The sequence below is a fragment of the Poromitra crassiceps genome (assembly GCF_964638095.1).
Source record: "Poromitra crassiceps genome assembly, chromosome: 10".
NCBI lineage: Eukaryota > Metazoa > Chordata > Actinopteri > Beryciformes > Melamphaidae > Poromitra > Poromitra crassiceps.
The window spans coordinates 54,028,308-54,043,922 of record NC_139631.1 but is presented as its reverse complement, the minus strand read 5'-3'; the positions used below and the strand labels follow the sequence as shown (position 1 = coordinate 54,043,922).

The window sequence follows — 15,615 nt, the reverse complement described above, 5'->3', positions numbered from 1 at the left end:
ACCCGACACCAGCGTCTTTCTGAAAAGTTAAATTATTCTCAGCTGGGAGCGCTGGGAGCCGGCGCACAAAAACGCCGGAGTGCTCTGAAAATAGACGCTGGGTGCAGCGCACTTTCTCTACACGTCTGTGTGCACCTGCATACGCTCTCTCCTCATTGGAAACAACTGAAACAAGACGCTGGACCTGAGGAAAAGACGCTAGATGGACACACGGCCCTTAGGAAGGAGAAAGCTTCCTAGGTATGGGAGGAAGCCTCCTTCAGTCGGAGTAACTCATGTGTGTGTGTGTTTGTGTGTCTGTGTGTCTGTGTGTGTGTGTGTGTGTGTTTGTGTGTGTGTGTGTCTCTGTGTGTGTGTGTGTGTGTGTGTGTGTGTGTGTGTGTGTTTGTGTGTTTGTCTCTGTGTGTGTGTGTGTGTGTGTGTGTGTGTGTGTGTGTGTGTGTGTGTGTGTGTGTGTGTACCTGGCCTCCCTCGTTGACCTTGTTGGTGAGTTTGACCTTGTTGAAGGTCACAGCAGCCTTCATCCAGTGCGCTCCGAAGTTGGGAGAGTCCGGGTGGATGTAGACTCCGTCAAGGCCCCTCCCCTCCCCGAGCCCCCTCCCCTCTCCCAGGCCCCTCCCCTCAGCCCGGCCGGCCGACACCCACTCTCCGTTGAGGAACTTCCAGCGGACGCCGTCCGCCGGCACGAAGTCCAGCAGGAAGGAATACATGGAGGATGGATCCAGACCGGAGACACTGACCCGCAGCACAGGGAACATCCGACTGAGAGAGAGACACAGAGACACAGAGAGAGAGACAGAGAGAGACAGAGAGACACAGAGAGAGAGACAGAGAGAGACAGAGAGACACAGACAGAGACACAGAGAGACAGAGAGAGACAGAGAGACACAGAGAGAGAGACAGAGAGAGACAGAGAGACACAGACAGAGAGACACAGAGAGACAGAGAGACAGAGAGAGAGACAGAGACACAGAGAGACAGAGAGAGAGACAGAGAGAGACAGAGAGTGTTAGAGAAAATGTTATCAGACTCACACGACACACTATATAGTTCAGTATCCCTCCTTAAGACTATCTTCCACCAGGAGAGAGTCTGGCTAGTAATACTGTCACTCTGGGCTAGTGGGAAAAAAAGGCTGTTTACCTTTACAACCACCCAGGCCTGCTTTATTGCACAATCCAAATCTCCGTCAAAACTTGCCCTTTCCATCATGTAGCAAGGAGCTAGTTTCCATCATGTAGCAAGGAGCTAGCTCCATCATGTAGCAAGGAGCTAGCTCCATCATGTAGCAAGGAGCTAGCTTTCCATCATGTAGCAAGGAGCTAGCTTTCCATCATGTAGCAAGGAGCTAGCTCCATCATGTAGCAAGGAGCTAGCTTTCCATCATGTAGCAAGGAGCTAGCTCCATCATGTAGCAAGGAGCTAGCTTTCCATCATGTAGCAAGGAGCTAGCTCCATCATGTAGCAAGGAGCTAGCTTTCCATCATGTAGCAAGGAGCTACTGTAGCGTTGTTGTTGTTTCACAGCGACGTGGAGCCATTTGAGATCAACAGATTCGACACAAAGGAAACATAAATGGTCGCTGCGGGTCAGTCAGAGCGGGTCGGTACCAATGTCAGAGCTTAGCCCACCAGCCTGCTTCCACGACTACATCACATGACATCCCATGGACACGATCCTATCGTCACTATTGACATCACAATAGGTCGCTCGAGTATGACTAGATGACATCTCAGTGATTTATGACCTGATCACACTGTCTCTCACATTTCAGTTATTTATGACATCATCTGTGATATATGACATCACTATAGTGACCTGACCACCAGACCAAGCCGTCTAGAACTGTATGACATCATCAGTGACATCATGGCCTCTTTCTCTCTTTCTTTCTGCCAGGCACAGCTGACTGCCGGCCTAAGTCTTGCTCTGTCTGAAACATGCTCCACATGTTGCTTGGTGGACACACTCTGTTACAGAGAGCTTAGCCTCGCAGTAGACAGGTGTAGATAGATATCTACGCCTGGTGCTCAACTCTTGAAAAGTGGTTAAGGACCGCCCCCCTAAGACCAAACGAAAATGTGTGACAGACTTATGAATTGACCAACCACGGACGGACGGAGTGACACAACTCATGGGGCGGGACATTTGAACGATGCACCAATGCACGCAGAGGACTTCCGTAACAGCCCAGCCAATTGACTGTCGGAATTCCTCTGGCAAAACCCAGAAATGCTGAGGATGCGATTCAGAGCCTTCGGCGCTGGAAGCGTGCTGACAGAAGACGTTGTGTCTGAGCACGTGAGACTACAGAGACCTTCACTGGTAAGATCTTCAGAGGATCAGATGTGTGAAACCATGGAAACAGCCTGTCAGTGAAGGTGTGTGTGAAGGTGTGTATGTGTGTGTTCATATCAGGATCAGAGAATGACAGCTTTCCTCTGTTCCAGTCCAGACTCAATCTGACCCTCTGGAGCTTCTTCTTCACTGGGAGAACAGTGCCTGGATCTGATGGGGATCGAGCTCTGTATTCACCATGGCAGAACCAGACTCTCCATAATCCAGACAGTCTGACTCCCTTCTTCTGGACAGACTTCGCTAAAACACCCAGATCCCAGTATCGACTGTCTCCAACTTCAACATCCCAGCTGTGAGTTCCTGAGTTAAATCCCTCAGAGCCCAGGACAGAGCAGTGCCAGTCAAGCCTCTCTGGGTTTTCAGGAAGCTGCTGTCTCTCTCCACCTCTCACACTGGTCAGATCTTCAGACAGGATGAGTCTTGTACCGGCAGTGTTGGGGTCAAGAATCACAGGATTGTAGGAGACCATCTCCTTTATCTTGTCCAAGACTGTGATGCCCAGGTTGCCCAGATGTTTGGCCTCATCTATCAGAGCTCCTGAGACCAGCTGTGGATCCTCCAGCAGGTGGCGCTGGACTCTCTCCACTGTAGCCTTATAGTTCTGCAGGACCGAGACATCTTGAGCTCTCAGCTCCTTCTCTATGGCTCTGACTGTGTCTGAAAGAGCTGCTATCTCTCTGCTCAAACCCTCAATCTTCTCCTTCATCATCTGACTCTTCTGCTCCTCTTCCTCCCTCAGTGTAGTGATCCTGGCCTCCTCTTCCTCTTGTAGAAACTTGTGAAGCTTCTTAAACTCCTGCTGAATCTGGCTCTCTGTGTGTCGGGCCTGGACCTTAATGTGTTCTGCTGTCTGATCACAGTTTCCTTTAACGTCATTAAAGAGCTTCAGTTTCTCCTGTAAGGGCTTCAGTGATTTCTGGAGTTCCTCCTTGTGAGGCCGTGCAGCTTCATCGATGGGTCTGAATCTGTGGTCGGTGTGTGTTTCTGAATGTCGACAGACGAGACACACAGGCTGCTGATGGTCCAGACAGAAGAGCTTGAGCTTCTCAGAGTGCAGACTGCAGAGAAGCTCAGATCCTGCTAAAGCTCTCTGTTCTCTCTCCAGTAAGAAAGCCTCACACAGGTTCTTCAACGCCAAGTTATGAGGTGGTTCACTCTGTGAAGATATCTCCTTACAAAGTGGACACTCATGTATTCGTCTCAGTGTCCACCAGCTCTGCAGACAGGCTTCACAGAAGCTGTGGCCACATGACAGGAGGACAGGATGTTTGAAGATGTCACGGCAGACAGGACAGCAGAGATCCTCCTCTGATATGGAAACCATTTACTCACCGTCTTATAGCAGGAACAAACACTGCCCTATTATAGTAGTAAGACATCACTCATTGATGACATCACAATTGCTCGAGTGACATCACACATTTCTACATTTTTCTTCTGTGGTGTTTATACCGCATCCTTCTGGATTCCAGTTTCCATACATTCTGTAACCTGGTAAGCAGCCCAAATGGGTCTGGACGCTCTGCTATGCGCCACTGATTCGGTGACGTATTTTTCAGTCCCAACTGATTGGTTGCCGTCTGTGTCAATCATCAAACTACTTCGACAATTCTGTGCCAAAGAACTTAATAAATAATACAAATAAATAATAAAGTAAATAATTACTTGATAAGAACTGTTCGACCGATTATTCCACTGCAGCCCAATGACAGCAGTGCTGTTCTCTTTGTTTGTCTGTTCTCACTTTGTTAAACTCTTTGTCTGGTCCAGAGGTGGAAGACCGGAAACCGTTACCAGAAACAGCCGCCATGACAGTTTGCTGCTTCGATAAAAACTTTACTTTAGAGCCACAATATTGTTATAAATATCAACAACTAGCCAACAGATATGAAAGCTGGTGGGCTTTATGGAAACAGATATGAAAGCTGGTGGGCTTTATGGAAACAGATATGAAAGCTGGTGGGCTTTATAGAAATGGTTGGCAGTTATATCAAACTATCTGTCCTGAATAAACGCAGTGGGATGGCCGTAGGTCCAGACCCATATGAAGAGTGTGACAACTGCGGGTGTCCGGGTAGTGTAGTGGTAGATTCCCTGCCTACCAACATGAGGGTTGTAGGTTCGCATCCACGTGTTCCCTCCAGCTTGGTCGGGCGTCCATACAGGCATGATTGGTGTCTGCGGGTGGGATGCCAGATTGGGGGTATGGGCCCTGGTCGCTACCACTAGCGCCTCCTCTGGTCGGTCTGGGCGCCTGGTCGTGGTGGAAGGGAACTGGTGGGAATAGTGTGATCCTCCCGGAGGATCAAGCATGGTGCTGCTAGTCTCGGCTCTCCCCACATCGGCAGAGGGTGGAGCAGTGACCGGGGGGGGGGGGGGGGGGCAATACAATTGGGACAATCAGAAGAAAGAATAGTGTGACAACTGCAATCATATGTTCTTCTTCTGTGGTGTTTTATGGCCGTTGGCATCCTTTATGTTGCATTACCACCTCCTTCCGGATTCATCCATCCACTGTTTCCATACATTCTGTTCCTCTTCTCTTCTCCCTCTAACTCCTGTCTGCAATTCATACTGTATGGGTCTGGATACCAAGCTATACATTCTGTCAGTAAATTATATCAGTGATTTATGACTATACTGATGATGTCATAGACATTGTAGACTCAGCCCTCAGTCTTAATCCGTTTCACTCCTGTAAGACTGAGAATATTACTATTTAAATCTTTGCATAACGTTAGGTGGCGCTGTTGGAAGCCTTGCATCGGAGAACCAATCATGAGTGTTGTGGGCGGGCCTGCTTTCTGGGGGCAGATCTCATGCAGAACCGGTGTCTCGCAAAACATCGTCGCATTTGCGGAGAAACATATTAATCACGTAGAAACAAACATAACCTGTTAATAGGACGTGTTTCATCCGGCCCCGGCGGCTAGAGGTCTTTCCCCCAGCGATAAACCCGACTCCCGAGGCTATAACGTTACAAAGCCTGCTGGCTGCTGATGACTTCACACAAGTTCACAGTATCAAGTGGACCACTTCCGGGTAGGAAAAATGATTGTAAAATAAACCACAGCTATAAATTCTGTTTGGAGCATATCAGCTTCATGCTCTGTGTTAGGACTATGATAAATGGCATTGCCGCTACCAAATAAAATTCTAATAATAAATGTAGGCGTGTCTGCTGCCGGCGGTTCTCGCCGGGCTCGGACAGACAGTTTCTGACAGTGAAATTCCCAGACGTCTGGGAGCCAAGACTATAGACATTGTGACATCATCAGTGATGTCATAACTCCTCCTGGACATTGTGAGATCATCAGTAACATCAATGATGTCATACCCACTGATGATGTCATAGACATTGTGACCAGTTTCTCTGGCTCAAGCCAATTTCGTGTGCTTGGCTTGGGGATTGGAGAGGGTTCCCTTCATTTTATTTGTGCTGGCTCGTGCTGGAGTTATCAATGTTCAGGTCAGAGTGCAGAGTGGAGGGACAGAATGTAGGGAAACAGCGGATGGATAAATCCAGAAGGAGGCAGTAATGCAACATAAAGGATGGCAATAAAACACCACAGAAGAAGAGTGCAGAGTGCGTTGAAAAGCTGTGCAGATCCCAGGAATTCAGTTGACTGCTGAAGTAGTGTAGTACTGTACCAGGCCTAATGCGCTGTTTTATGGCGCTAGGCATCTCGCACGCTCGATTCCTAGGCTCGCCCGATGTGCGGGCTCTTTGAGCTGCCCCTGCAGCTTGCAGCTCGGCCGCTGCGTGGCCTCGCCTGCTCTTGTGTCATCACTGATGATGTCACAATGTCTATGACATCATCAGTGCCTATGACATCATCAGTGATGTCATACAATGATTTTGCTCTTATGACATCACTATGACATCATCAGTGCCTACTATATACATAATACATAATCAGAGAACAGACAGAGATTGCCCACATATATACAGTATATATGTATATTATGTACCAGGCCTACTTATAATTCCACCACGTATAGCCTCACCTTTATGACATCACTGATGATGTTACAATATCTATGACCTCATTCGCATAATTGCCTGTGACATCATCAGTGCTCACACCTCACTTCTACCTCAAAAAGCTGAGAATCCAGATTCCACTGGTATTAGGGCTTGTGTACATGGCTTCTTTTAAAAAAGACAGATAGACAGATAGACAGTACCGTCCGTTCTTGGTGACGATCATCTCGTTGGTGAGGTGTGTGAACTTCCTCCACAGCTCAGCGTCCTCCAGAGTGACCCTCAGCTCTTTCTCTGTGGGGTCGCCCTTCTCTCGCCCGGCCGCCAGCTCGCTCTCCACTGCGCTCAGGAGCCGTGACATGCAGCGCTCTGTGGCCCCCTCAGGGCCCATCATCCCCGGGACAGAAGCAGCTGGTCCAGATGCAGAAGCGGTTGGTCCAGATGCAGAAGCAGACTCCCCATCGTCCTGTAACCCCTCCACCTTCATCTGACAACACATCAGTGTTGGGTAAGTTACTTAGGAAATGTTACTCTTTATTTATTACTCCTTACATTACTTATTACTTAGTATCAAAAGTAGTCTAGTTACATTACTCATTACTTCACTATATTACTTTCGCCACCCGCCCTTCCATAAAAGTGCTGTCCAAACTGTTTAGCCAGCTCCTGTTAGAACTGAATCCACTTAATTGGAACAATAGTGAATCTTATAGGAGTCAGTAATCAGCCAAACTGCAGACTTTATATTTATTTGTCTACCTAGCTGGCGACGCAGCAGTCTCACATAGCCAGACCTATCTCCACACTTTGTTTTAGCACTGTGCCACTGGAGAAAGTAATGCAGTAACTTGAAGTTACTTGAATTAGTAACTGTAATTATTGTTTTTGAATTTGTAATCCCTTACACTACTACATTATATATATATATATAGTACCAGTATCCCAATACTATATAATAACATAAAATCCCACCCGAGACTGTAATGGTTTTTCTGTGTTTTAGGGATATTACAGTAGTAATAATAACAACTGTGCGTGCTTAATTTCTAGGGTGGAGACTCTGGAGATGATGCGCCATAGGTGCACTTTTCTTTTGGTTGTGACCAAACTCTTGTCAACTCATGCCAGGTCATCCACATCATCAGTGGGTATGACATCACTTGACGATTGTGGTGCATGACATGACATCATCAGTGGTTATGGCATCATCCTTAACGTGTTTTGCAGTTGACCCTTGCTCCACTGCCCGATCGACTTCAACCTTGGGGAGTGCGCTGCCAGGAACACGATGGAGTGTGGTGCCCAATGTCGGCACGAGTTTGGTCACACCCCAAAAAAAAGGGTGCCCATGGCGCATCGTCTCCAGTCTCCACCCTAGAAATGAGCACACGAAGCACAAGATCATTTTCTAGTTTTTGTTATGACACAAAAAAAAGATATCGCTACCGGTACTGAATTCCAGATACCAGTATGGGTTAAAATGTGAACACACACACAAAGACACACTATACACTACACACAGTACACTACCCTTGTATATATGTATTATCATTTTGTATGTTAAAGTGCGTTAAGACATGTGTGCCTCTGTACTTTAATGTTTAACTCATTTGGCTAAAGGAACACATTCATTTCTGGCTAATATGACATTAATACTTTGATTATCAACTGATGATCGATTTCTCTGTTGATAGATTTATGATCCATCAGAAAATACAGTTCATTTCTAAATGAATTGTCTGCAGTGCATCTCATTAAAATGGTTCTTCGCCTTGTTTTAACGGCTGTTTCAGATCTATAATACAGAATAATATAATAGAAAACGTGTTTTTTAATCTGTTTCTGAAAAACTAAACGCTGTCCGCTTTTAAAACGACAGCAAATCAGTTTTTACACTTTCAGACATTACAAACGTTGAACTGGTCTGCAGTGATATGTTTGGAATTAGTTAATATTAGTATTTCTATTAAATTATTAGAATATTGGGGAATACAATCTTCTATGGCAGTTGTTCTCAAACCTTTTCACATCAAGGACCCCTAAACTGACAGAAATTAGACCACAGACACCCATTTGATAAGATTTTGTCCCAGGGTCCCCATCTGATATTATTTGAGCTTTAAGATGTTTTATTACAGAAAGTGTCTGAAACCATGACCAACACATACATACTGTCATTGTGTTACTTATGGATGGGATTATAGTGAAAATAAACTATTCCCCTTTTGCTGGGGTTTCTATAATATTTCTATAACCAGTAATGTTTTGTGAAGTAGAAAACCCCCCCGATTATAGTCGATTATAAATGTATACAATTTCATAGTTTTGTACTTGGAAATATATGAATAAAATGTCCTACAATTTGAGAAAAGCATTGATTTATCATTTTGTCCCTCATATCTTTTACCAGGTTGATACTGACTGTGATGTCTACTGTTATTTGTAAAATGTGGGGTAAATAAATTTGTAAAATTACAGAAAACATTGTTTTATAGTGTTATTATAAAATACATTGTAGGGATTTAGAGTCTATGCCATACTGTACAGTACTATAAAATATTTTTTACTTTAGTATGACTGTATCCCTACAATAACATATTGGTATATTTTCTAACACTACTGTAGACGGCCCTTACATCGTTATTTTAGAAATTATACTACTACTACTATTACTACTAGTATTAATAATAATTCCTAAAATAACTGTGGTATTGGTTCTAGGGTCACGGCAGCTGTAAAAAGGAAAATCAAAGACTTACCATTAACGGAGGTACAAGTTGGATAAAAAAGATTTCAAAGTGTTGAAATAAGAGTGATAATAATAAAGAGTTGAAGCCGTTGGTCTGTAGTTTGATGCTGAAGCTGCTCTGGACCATCAGAAGAGGATGACAGACAATATCAGCATGGCTCTACCTCTCCACGCGCTCTCTCTCTCACACACACACACACACACACACACACACACACACACCTCTTACTACTGCTGTCTCTCCATCTTGCTCTACCACTCTCTCTCTCTCTCACGCACACACACACACCTCTTACTACTGCTCTCTCTCTCTCTCTCTCTCTCTCTCTCTCTCTCTCTCTCTCTCTCTCTCTCTCTCTCTCTCTCTCTCTCTCTCTCTCTCTCTCTCTCTCTCTCTCTCTCTCTCTCTCTCTCTCTCTCACACACACACACACACACACACACACACACACACACATTACCTCTTACTATAGACCGAGAAGATCTTGGCCCAGGCACTCTAGACCATTTAGAGTGCCTGTTCTAGACCAAGAAGATGTTGGCCCAGGTGCTCTCTAGACCATCTAGACCATACTACGTACCTTGTGTTCCTCTGAAGCCTCGAACACTGCTTTATTGTAGTACGTGTCGAACCTGGAGTGTGCGCTGCTTATATAGCCTGGCATTGGGAGTATGACATCACTGGCGATGTCACAACTCACATCCGCGCTTGATGATGTCACACTGTTGGTGATGTCATAGATCCAATTGTGATGTCGTCGGTGATGATGTCATGCTTGGCTCTGACATCGTACGAGAACGTCACATGTCACATGATGTTATAGATCCCATTGTGATGTCACCGCCGTGGTGATGATGTCATCACTGAAATGTCATCCAGGGATAGTTCCAGGCAGCTGGCTGGATCTGAGGCCCAGGGTCAGCCCTTGGTGGCGGCCATCGAATTGGCGTTGACGCGGAGCCTTTCTAACAGGTGCTAACGCTAAAAACGTTTGCTGCGCAGTAGCTCAGAACCTGTCTGAGGTCCCCGCCCCTCAAAACTTTCTTATGTAGAGCTGCTGGTTCTAGATTTGTGCACAGTGCGTTGTGTATTTATATGCAGTCAATCCTCTCTAGTTTAGTTGATCAAAATAGACTACTTGCACAACTCCACTACTTCCTGAAATGAGTAGGGCATCTTGGTTTCCTGTCCTACACTATTGGATGAACTGATTAATGTCAGGTGTGCCTGATCACTGTTGTTGTGACTGCAGCAGTCAGGCACACCTGACATTAATCAGTTCATCCAATAGTGTAGGACAGGAAACCAACATGCCCTACTCATTTCAGGAAGTAGTGGAGTTGTGCAAGTAGTCTATTATGCCTGTACGGAAATCAGATTTTCGTTGTCGGAGATTGAGCTCCTATAGCAGCCAGACCTCCGGGCTGCTCTGGGCAACTTGGTTATCTGGAGCCAGAAGTGACGTGAATTTAGACAAGACGTGATTGGCGAGCTGCATGATCACTGGACAGGTGACCTGTCAATCATGCCCCCAGTCTTTTCTATGGTCTATTTGACTCTAAATGGGACCATAATTGACTAATTGAACATGATGCTGTATTGAAGAAGACGTGAAACTAGTGATTGAGACATGAACTCATTAGAAAGTGTTTACTGAGGTCATCAATCAAGAGAGAAGATTTTCCCATTTTCCCATTGACTTCCATGTAATTGGACTTCTTTTTGCAGCCAGTGGAGTGGCCCCCTGCTGGCCATTAGAAAGAATGCAGGTTTAAATTATTTCCGCATGGGCTACTCAAAAGGAGTTACTGGGTCGATTGCAAACAGACTGACGTTCAGGTGACCGGGGTGAGGTGCTCAGATCACCAGCCCTTTTCCCACATGCGTACCGGAAAATTACCTGTAAGTCAATATCGGACATTTCCCTGAATTTCCCTTCACACCTTAGCGCGCGCATATGGGAATCTAGTCGTCAAATAGCCGGTATGTTGGGGGGAGGGGGGAGCTTATTTGGGGGGTCGGCAAAACTTCACTCAGTCCTCCGTACTTCGCAGCAGCCTGACACAGGACAGACAAAGCGAGAATGGCAGAGGCTTGCAAGGCAAGCTGCCCAACGCTTGTAGCCTATGTATGTAGAGAAAGCAAATGCACGAAGCGAAATGTGGAAGTAGTTTGCTTTGATGTGCGCGAATGATTAGATGATGCACTTTGAAGAAGTTGGGATCCGTGTCTGAGAGAAATAGTTGCTGGTTCGATGTTTATCCGTTCACCTGCGTCGCGTTGAAGCACTTTTTACAGACTGGCTTCGTTTGATGTGTCCGGGGTTGCCTTCGGAAATCAGCAAGCTGACATACTGCTCTTATTAGGCTATCACAAGATCATTTCGCCAGTTTGCTTTAACTCATTCTCTGCCAAAGACGTACCCGGACGTACTTTTAACAATGGCGTTCTGTGCCAAAGACGTACTCGGACGTACTTTCATGTTTTGGCTGTTTACATTACATCAGACACTTTCCCAGCCTGTGACATTGTTTCAGGTCAAATTGATAAAAGGAACCCGCTAGTTTAGTATTTATGGGTGGAGCCTGTGGTCGAAACAGAGTCCGATCCAGAGTTCTCGGCTGGCGACGATGGCGAGGAAGATGCCAGCGTTTTTGTTATTGCTCCACGACGGAGCGCCATGGCGACGAAGGCTCCCCTTCACAGCGTTCTGTGACACAGATGAATCGGAGGAGGAGAAATGGGTGCCACTTGGAGAGAGCAATGACGATGGTAAAAAGTAGCGTATTTTTTGTATCGCGTTTGAGATGAAATGATCACACACACAACATTCGAGTATAATTGTCACGCATTGTTTATAACTTATGCCGCCGGCATGACTCGCTTCACGTTTCCTCTTGCCAGATCTCCCTCTCAAGGGGAGCTCTCTGTCACACTCAAGGGAGGGGGAATCACATGGATACGTCAAACGCGTCAAACCGCGTCACCAGCAACCAAGGCGAAACATGTGTCACATAAACATTTCAAAGTTTACAGCACTAACGTAGCTATTGTGTGATCTTCTGTGCTAACGTTAGTTATGAGAGGTAACGTGACAGCAGGTAACGTTACAGCACTCGTTATTCCTGTGTGTGTGTGTGTGTGTGTGTGTGTGAGAGTGTGAGAGAGAGAGAGAGTGTGTGAGTGTGACCACATAAGGGTTCGTTCCATTTGTTTATGCTTTTATCAAGCTAAGACCGACACAGCTCCCTCAAATACATTCTCTTATTTTTTATTTATTTATTTGGGAAAACAAATACTGTATATGTCTGATGTGTCACTGAGGCAAAAAATAAAAGGCTCAAAAGAGAATTCTGCTTGAAACGGTGCCCTTCACTAAAAAACTCTTTTTCTCCCATTTATGTCCCAAGGAGGGCATTTTTCGTGAAAACAAGCTAACTTCCACTGCTTGTAACTAAACAAGGAAACATGGTCGAGTTTCAGTTTTTTACAAGGGGTAAGAAGAGAGTCTCTGCTTTATTGTGAGATATGTTGTGTAATTTTATTCCTAGCACAGAATATTCTGTGGGTCCTGGAAGATCAGGAAATATGCTCAAAATCCTGGCACTGGGAGCACACAGACCGAAATGACCCTGGCAGAGAATGAGTTAATGTGCGCAAATGATTAGATTATGCCCGCTGGAACATTAAGCAACGTGTGTAGGCTACACTTCGCCCATGATTGAAGGACCGCTGTCGCGGAAAATGACTGGACCCGTTTCCACTTGCGTCCCCTTAACCCATTGATACCTGATGCAGCATTTGTGTGTGTATCCCTTTAAGACCGCGAACCCGCGATTCGCGGTCTTAAAGGGATACACACACAAATGAGGGATATACACGCAAATGCGGCATTAGGTATCAATGGGTTAAGAGCATACCGCTCTTCTGACTGGCTCGAAACTGGTGAAATGTCGGGGGCGACGGGGTCGCGCTTATACCGGCACGGCGCCTTTCCCACATGCAGGCATTACACCACGTTCCGGTCATTTTGCGGTACAAAGCGCATGTGGGAAAAGGGCTCATGTAACACACACACACACATGGCCACACACTGCTCAGATCACCATGTAACACACACACACACGCGGCCACACACTGCTCAGATCACCATGTAACACACACACACACACACACTGCTCAGATCACCATGTAACACACAGCCACACACACATGGCCACACACTGCTCAGATCACCATGTAACACACACACACACACACACACATGGCCACACACTGCTCAGATCACCATGTAACACACACACACACATGGCCACACACTGCTCAGATCACCATGTAACAAACACACACACACACACACACACACACGCGGCCACACACTGCTCAGATCACCATGTAACACACACACACTGCTCAGATCACCATGTAACACACAGCCACACACACATGGCCACACACTGCTCAGATCACCATGTAACACACACACACACATGGCCACACACTGCTCAGATCACCATGTAACACACACACACACACACACACACACACACACATGGCCACACACTGCTCAGATCACCATGTAACACACACACACACACACATGGCCACACACTGCTCAGATCACCATGTAACACACACACGGGCACACACTGTTCAGATAACCATGTAACACACACACACACACACACACACACACACACACACACACAGCTCAGATCACCATGTAACACACACACACACACACACACACACACGGCCACACACTGCTCAGATCACCATCATGTAACACACACACAGCTCAGATCACCATGTAACACACACACACACACACACACACAGACACACACACTGCTCAGATCACCATGTAACATACACACACACTGCTCAGATCACCATGTAACACACACACACACACACACACTGCTCAGATCACCATGTAACATACAGCTTAACATCCTGTGTGAAGAAACACAACACGACATGTCCTCTTCAACACTCTGCTGTGTCCATATAGGTCACAAACACACACACAGCGCGTGCACATACTCTCACACAGGCCTGTATCTAGCTATGAGGACAGGGAGGTCCGGACCTCCCTAATAATTTCAGAGAAAAAAAAAATCTTTTTTTTTTTTTTTTTTTTTACAAATGTAATTAAAAATATTTTGCAGTGCACTATGTTCCTTTCTTGTTTAAGAATGTTTCGGGAAATGAACATGTAGCCTATTTAAATAGAAATATCAACAATAACAATCAAGGAAGTTACATGCTTGTAGGCTAGAGAAGAAGAAGAAGCGCACATGCTGCGCACATGTTGTGTTGAACCAACCAACAACCAATACGAATTGTTTAATCTGGCAATAAAGAAATGTGAACTTGACATGCTATTTTAATAGCCTACTCAAAAATGCACCTCCCACTATACAGCAGAGAGGAGTCAATGTTTCTTGATATACTCATTGCCATTCAGATCAGAATAATTAGTCTAGTCATTAAGTTTGCTGATAATATTTCTATCATGTTAAGTCTGTGTCATGTTAACTGGTGTATTCAGAGCAAATAGGGAGATATAGAGCATTATCATCATGCTATATATCGTCCTCTTTGCTCTGAGTGAGTGAGAAAAGGAGAAAATACTGAATAATTACATCACAACAGTATCCTAATGTTAATTAAAAATGAGATATTCCTCTAAATATGGCTAAAAAAGGTAAAAAAATATATTTTTATTTATTTAAAATGATATATTACTCTAAATATGGCTAAAAAAAGGGGGGGGGGGACTCCAATTTTTTAGCGGGCGCCGCCGAATCCGCCTCCCCTTGCCATGTCTGGACCTCCCCAATTTCGAAACCCTGAATACGGGCCTGATCTCACACACACACACACACACACACACACAAAACCCATGCACACACAGAACGCTCTGTCCGTAAGTCTTCACTGACATCGGATATCTTGTCCTCGCCTGCTGCTGTGTGTGTGTCTTTTAAGTGTGTGTGTGTGTGTGTGTGTGTGTTTGTTTTAGTGTGTGTTTTAATCAGCAGGCAGCGTTTGGTGCAGATTAGCGGCTTTAGCGTCTTAGCGGTTAGCTTAGCGGACATAAAGGACTGGTTAACGAGGTGGTGGTTAAATATCAGTGGAGCAGGTCACTGTCAAGCCTGAGACGACACGCGCACACACACACACACACACACACACACACACGCGCACACACACGCGCACACACACACACACACACAGCTGTACACCACAGACGTGTAGAGGTTCTGTTTGGACTTGAAGGACTCGAGGTTCTGTTTGGACTTGAAGGACTCGTGGAGAGAAGCCAAAAACAACGGCGGTGAAGTTTGTTCTAGGTTGGATATTCGACAGTAAATGCTCCACGACCAGTGATGTAGTTCCATCAGGCCCATCCAGTGGCAATGCTGCCCCCTAGAGGGACAAAGGCAACATTACTCAATACTGTGCACTAGACACATTTCAAGCCTCTATATGGGAATATTAGAGGAATACTATAAG

The 15,615-nt window shown here is 45.6% G+C and overlaps 2 protein-coding genes across 2 annotated transcripts in view; both read right to left on the bottom strand.

Annotated features, from left to right (window-relative positions):
* Window positions 1-9,757, bottom strand: part of LOC310784521 (T-box transcription factor TBX19-like) — a gene marked incomplete at both ends in the record, with an annotated part of 32,202 nt that extends 22,445 nt beyond the window's left edge. Inside the window, 3 exons of the mRNA XM_083645503.1 lie at window positions 462-762; window positions 6,547-6,830; window positions 9,674-9,757. Coding sequence (XP_083501629.1) covers window positions 462-762; window positions 6,547-6,830; window positions 9,674-9,757 — 669 coding nt within the window. The remainder of the gene's footprint in view (window positions 1-461; window positions 763-6,546; window positions 6,831-9,673) is intronic.
* LOC310783752 (E3 ubiquitin-protein ligase TRIM39-like) lies at window positions 2,249-3,682 on the bottom strand (the record flags this gene model as incomplete). The annotated part of the gene is made up of 1 exon (XM_083644660.1): window positions 2,249-3,682. One exon carries the CDS (start codon window positions 3,680-3,682, stop codon window positions 2,249-2,251), a length of 1,434 nt encoding a protein of 477 aa, XP_083500786.1.
* Window positions 9,758-15,615: the final 5,858 nt, after the last annotated feature.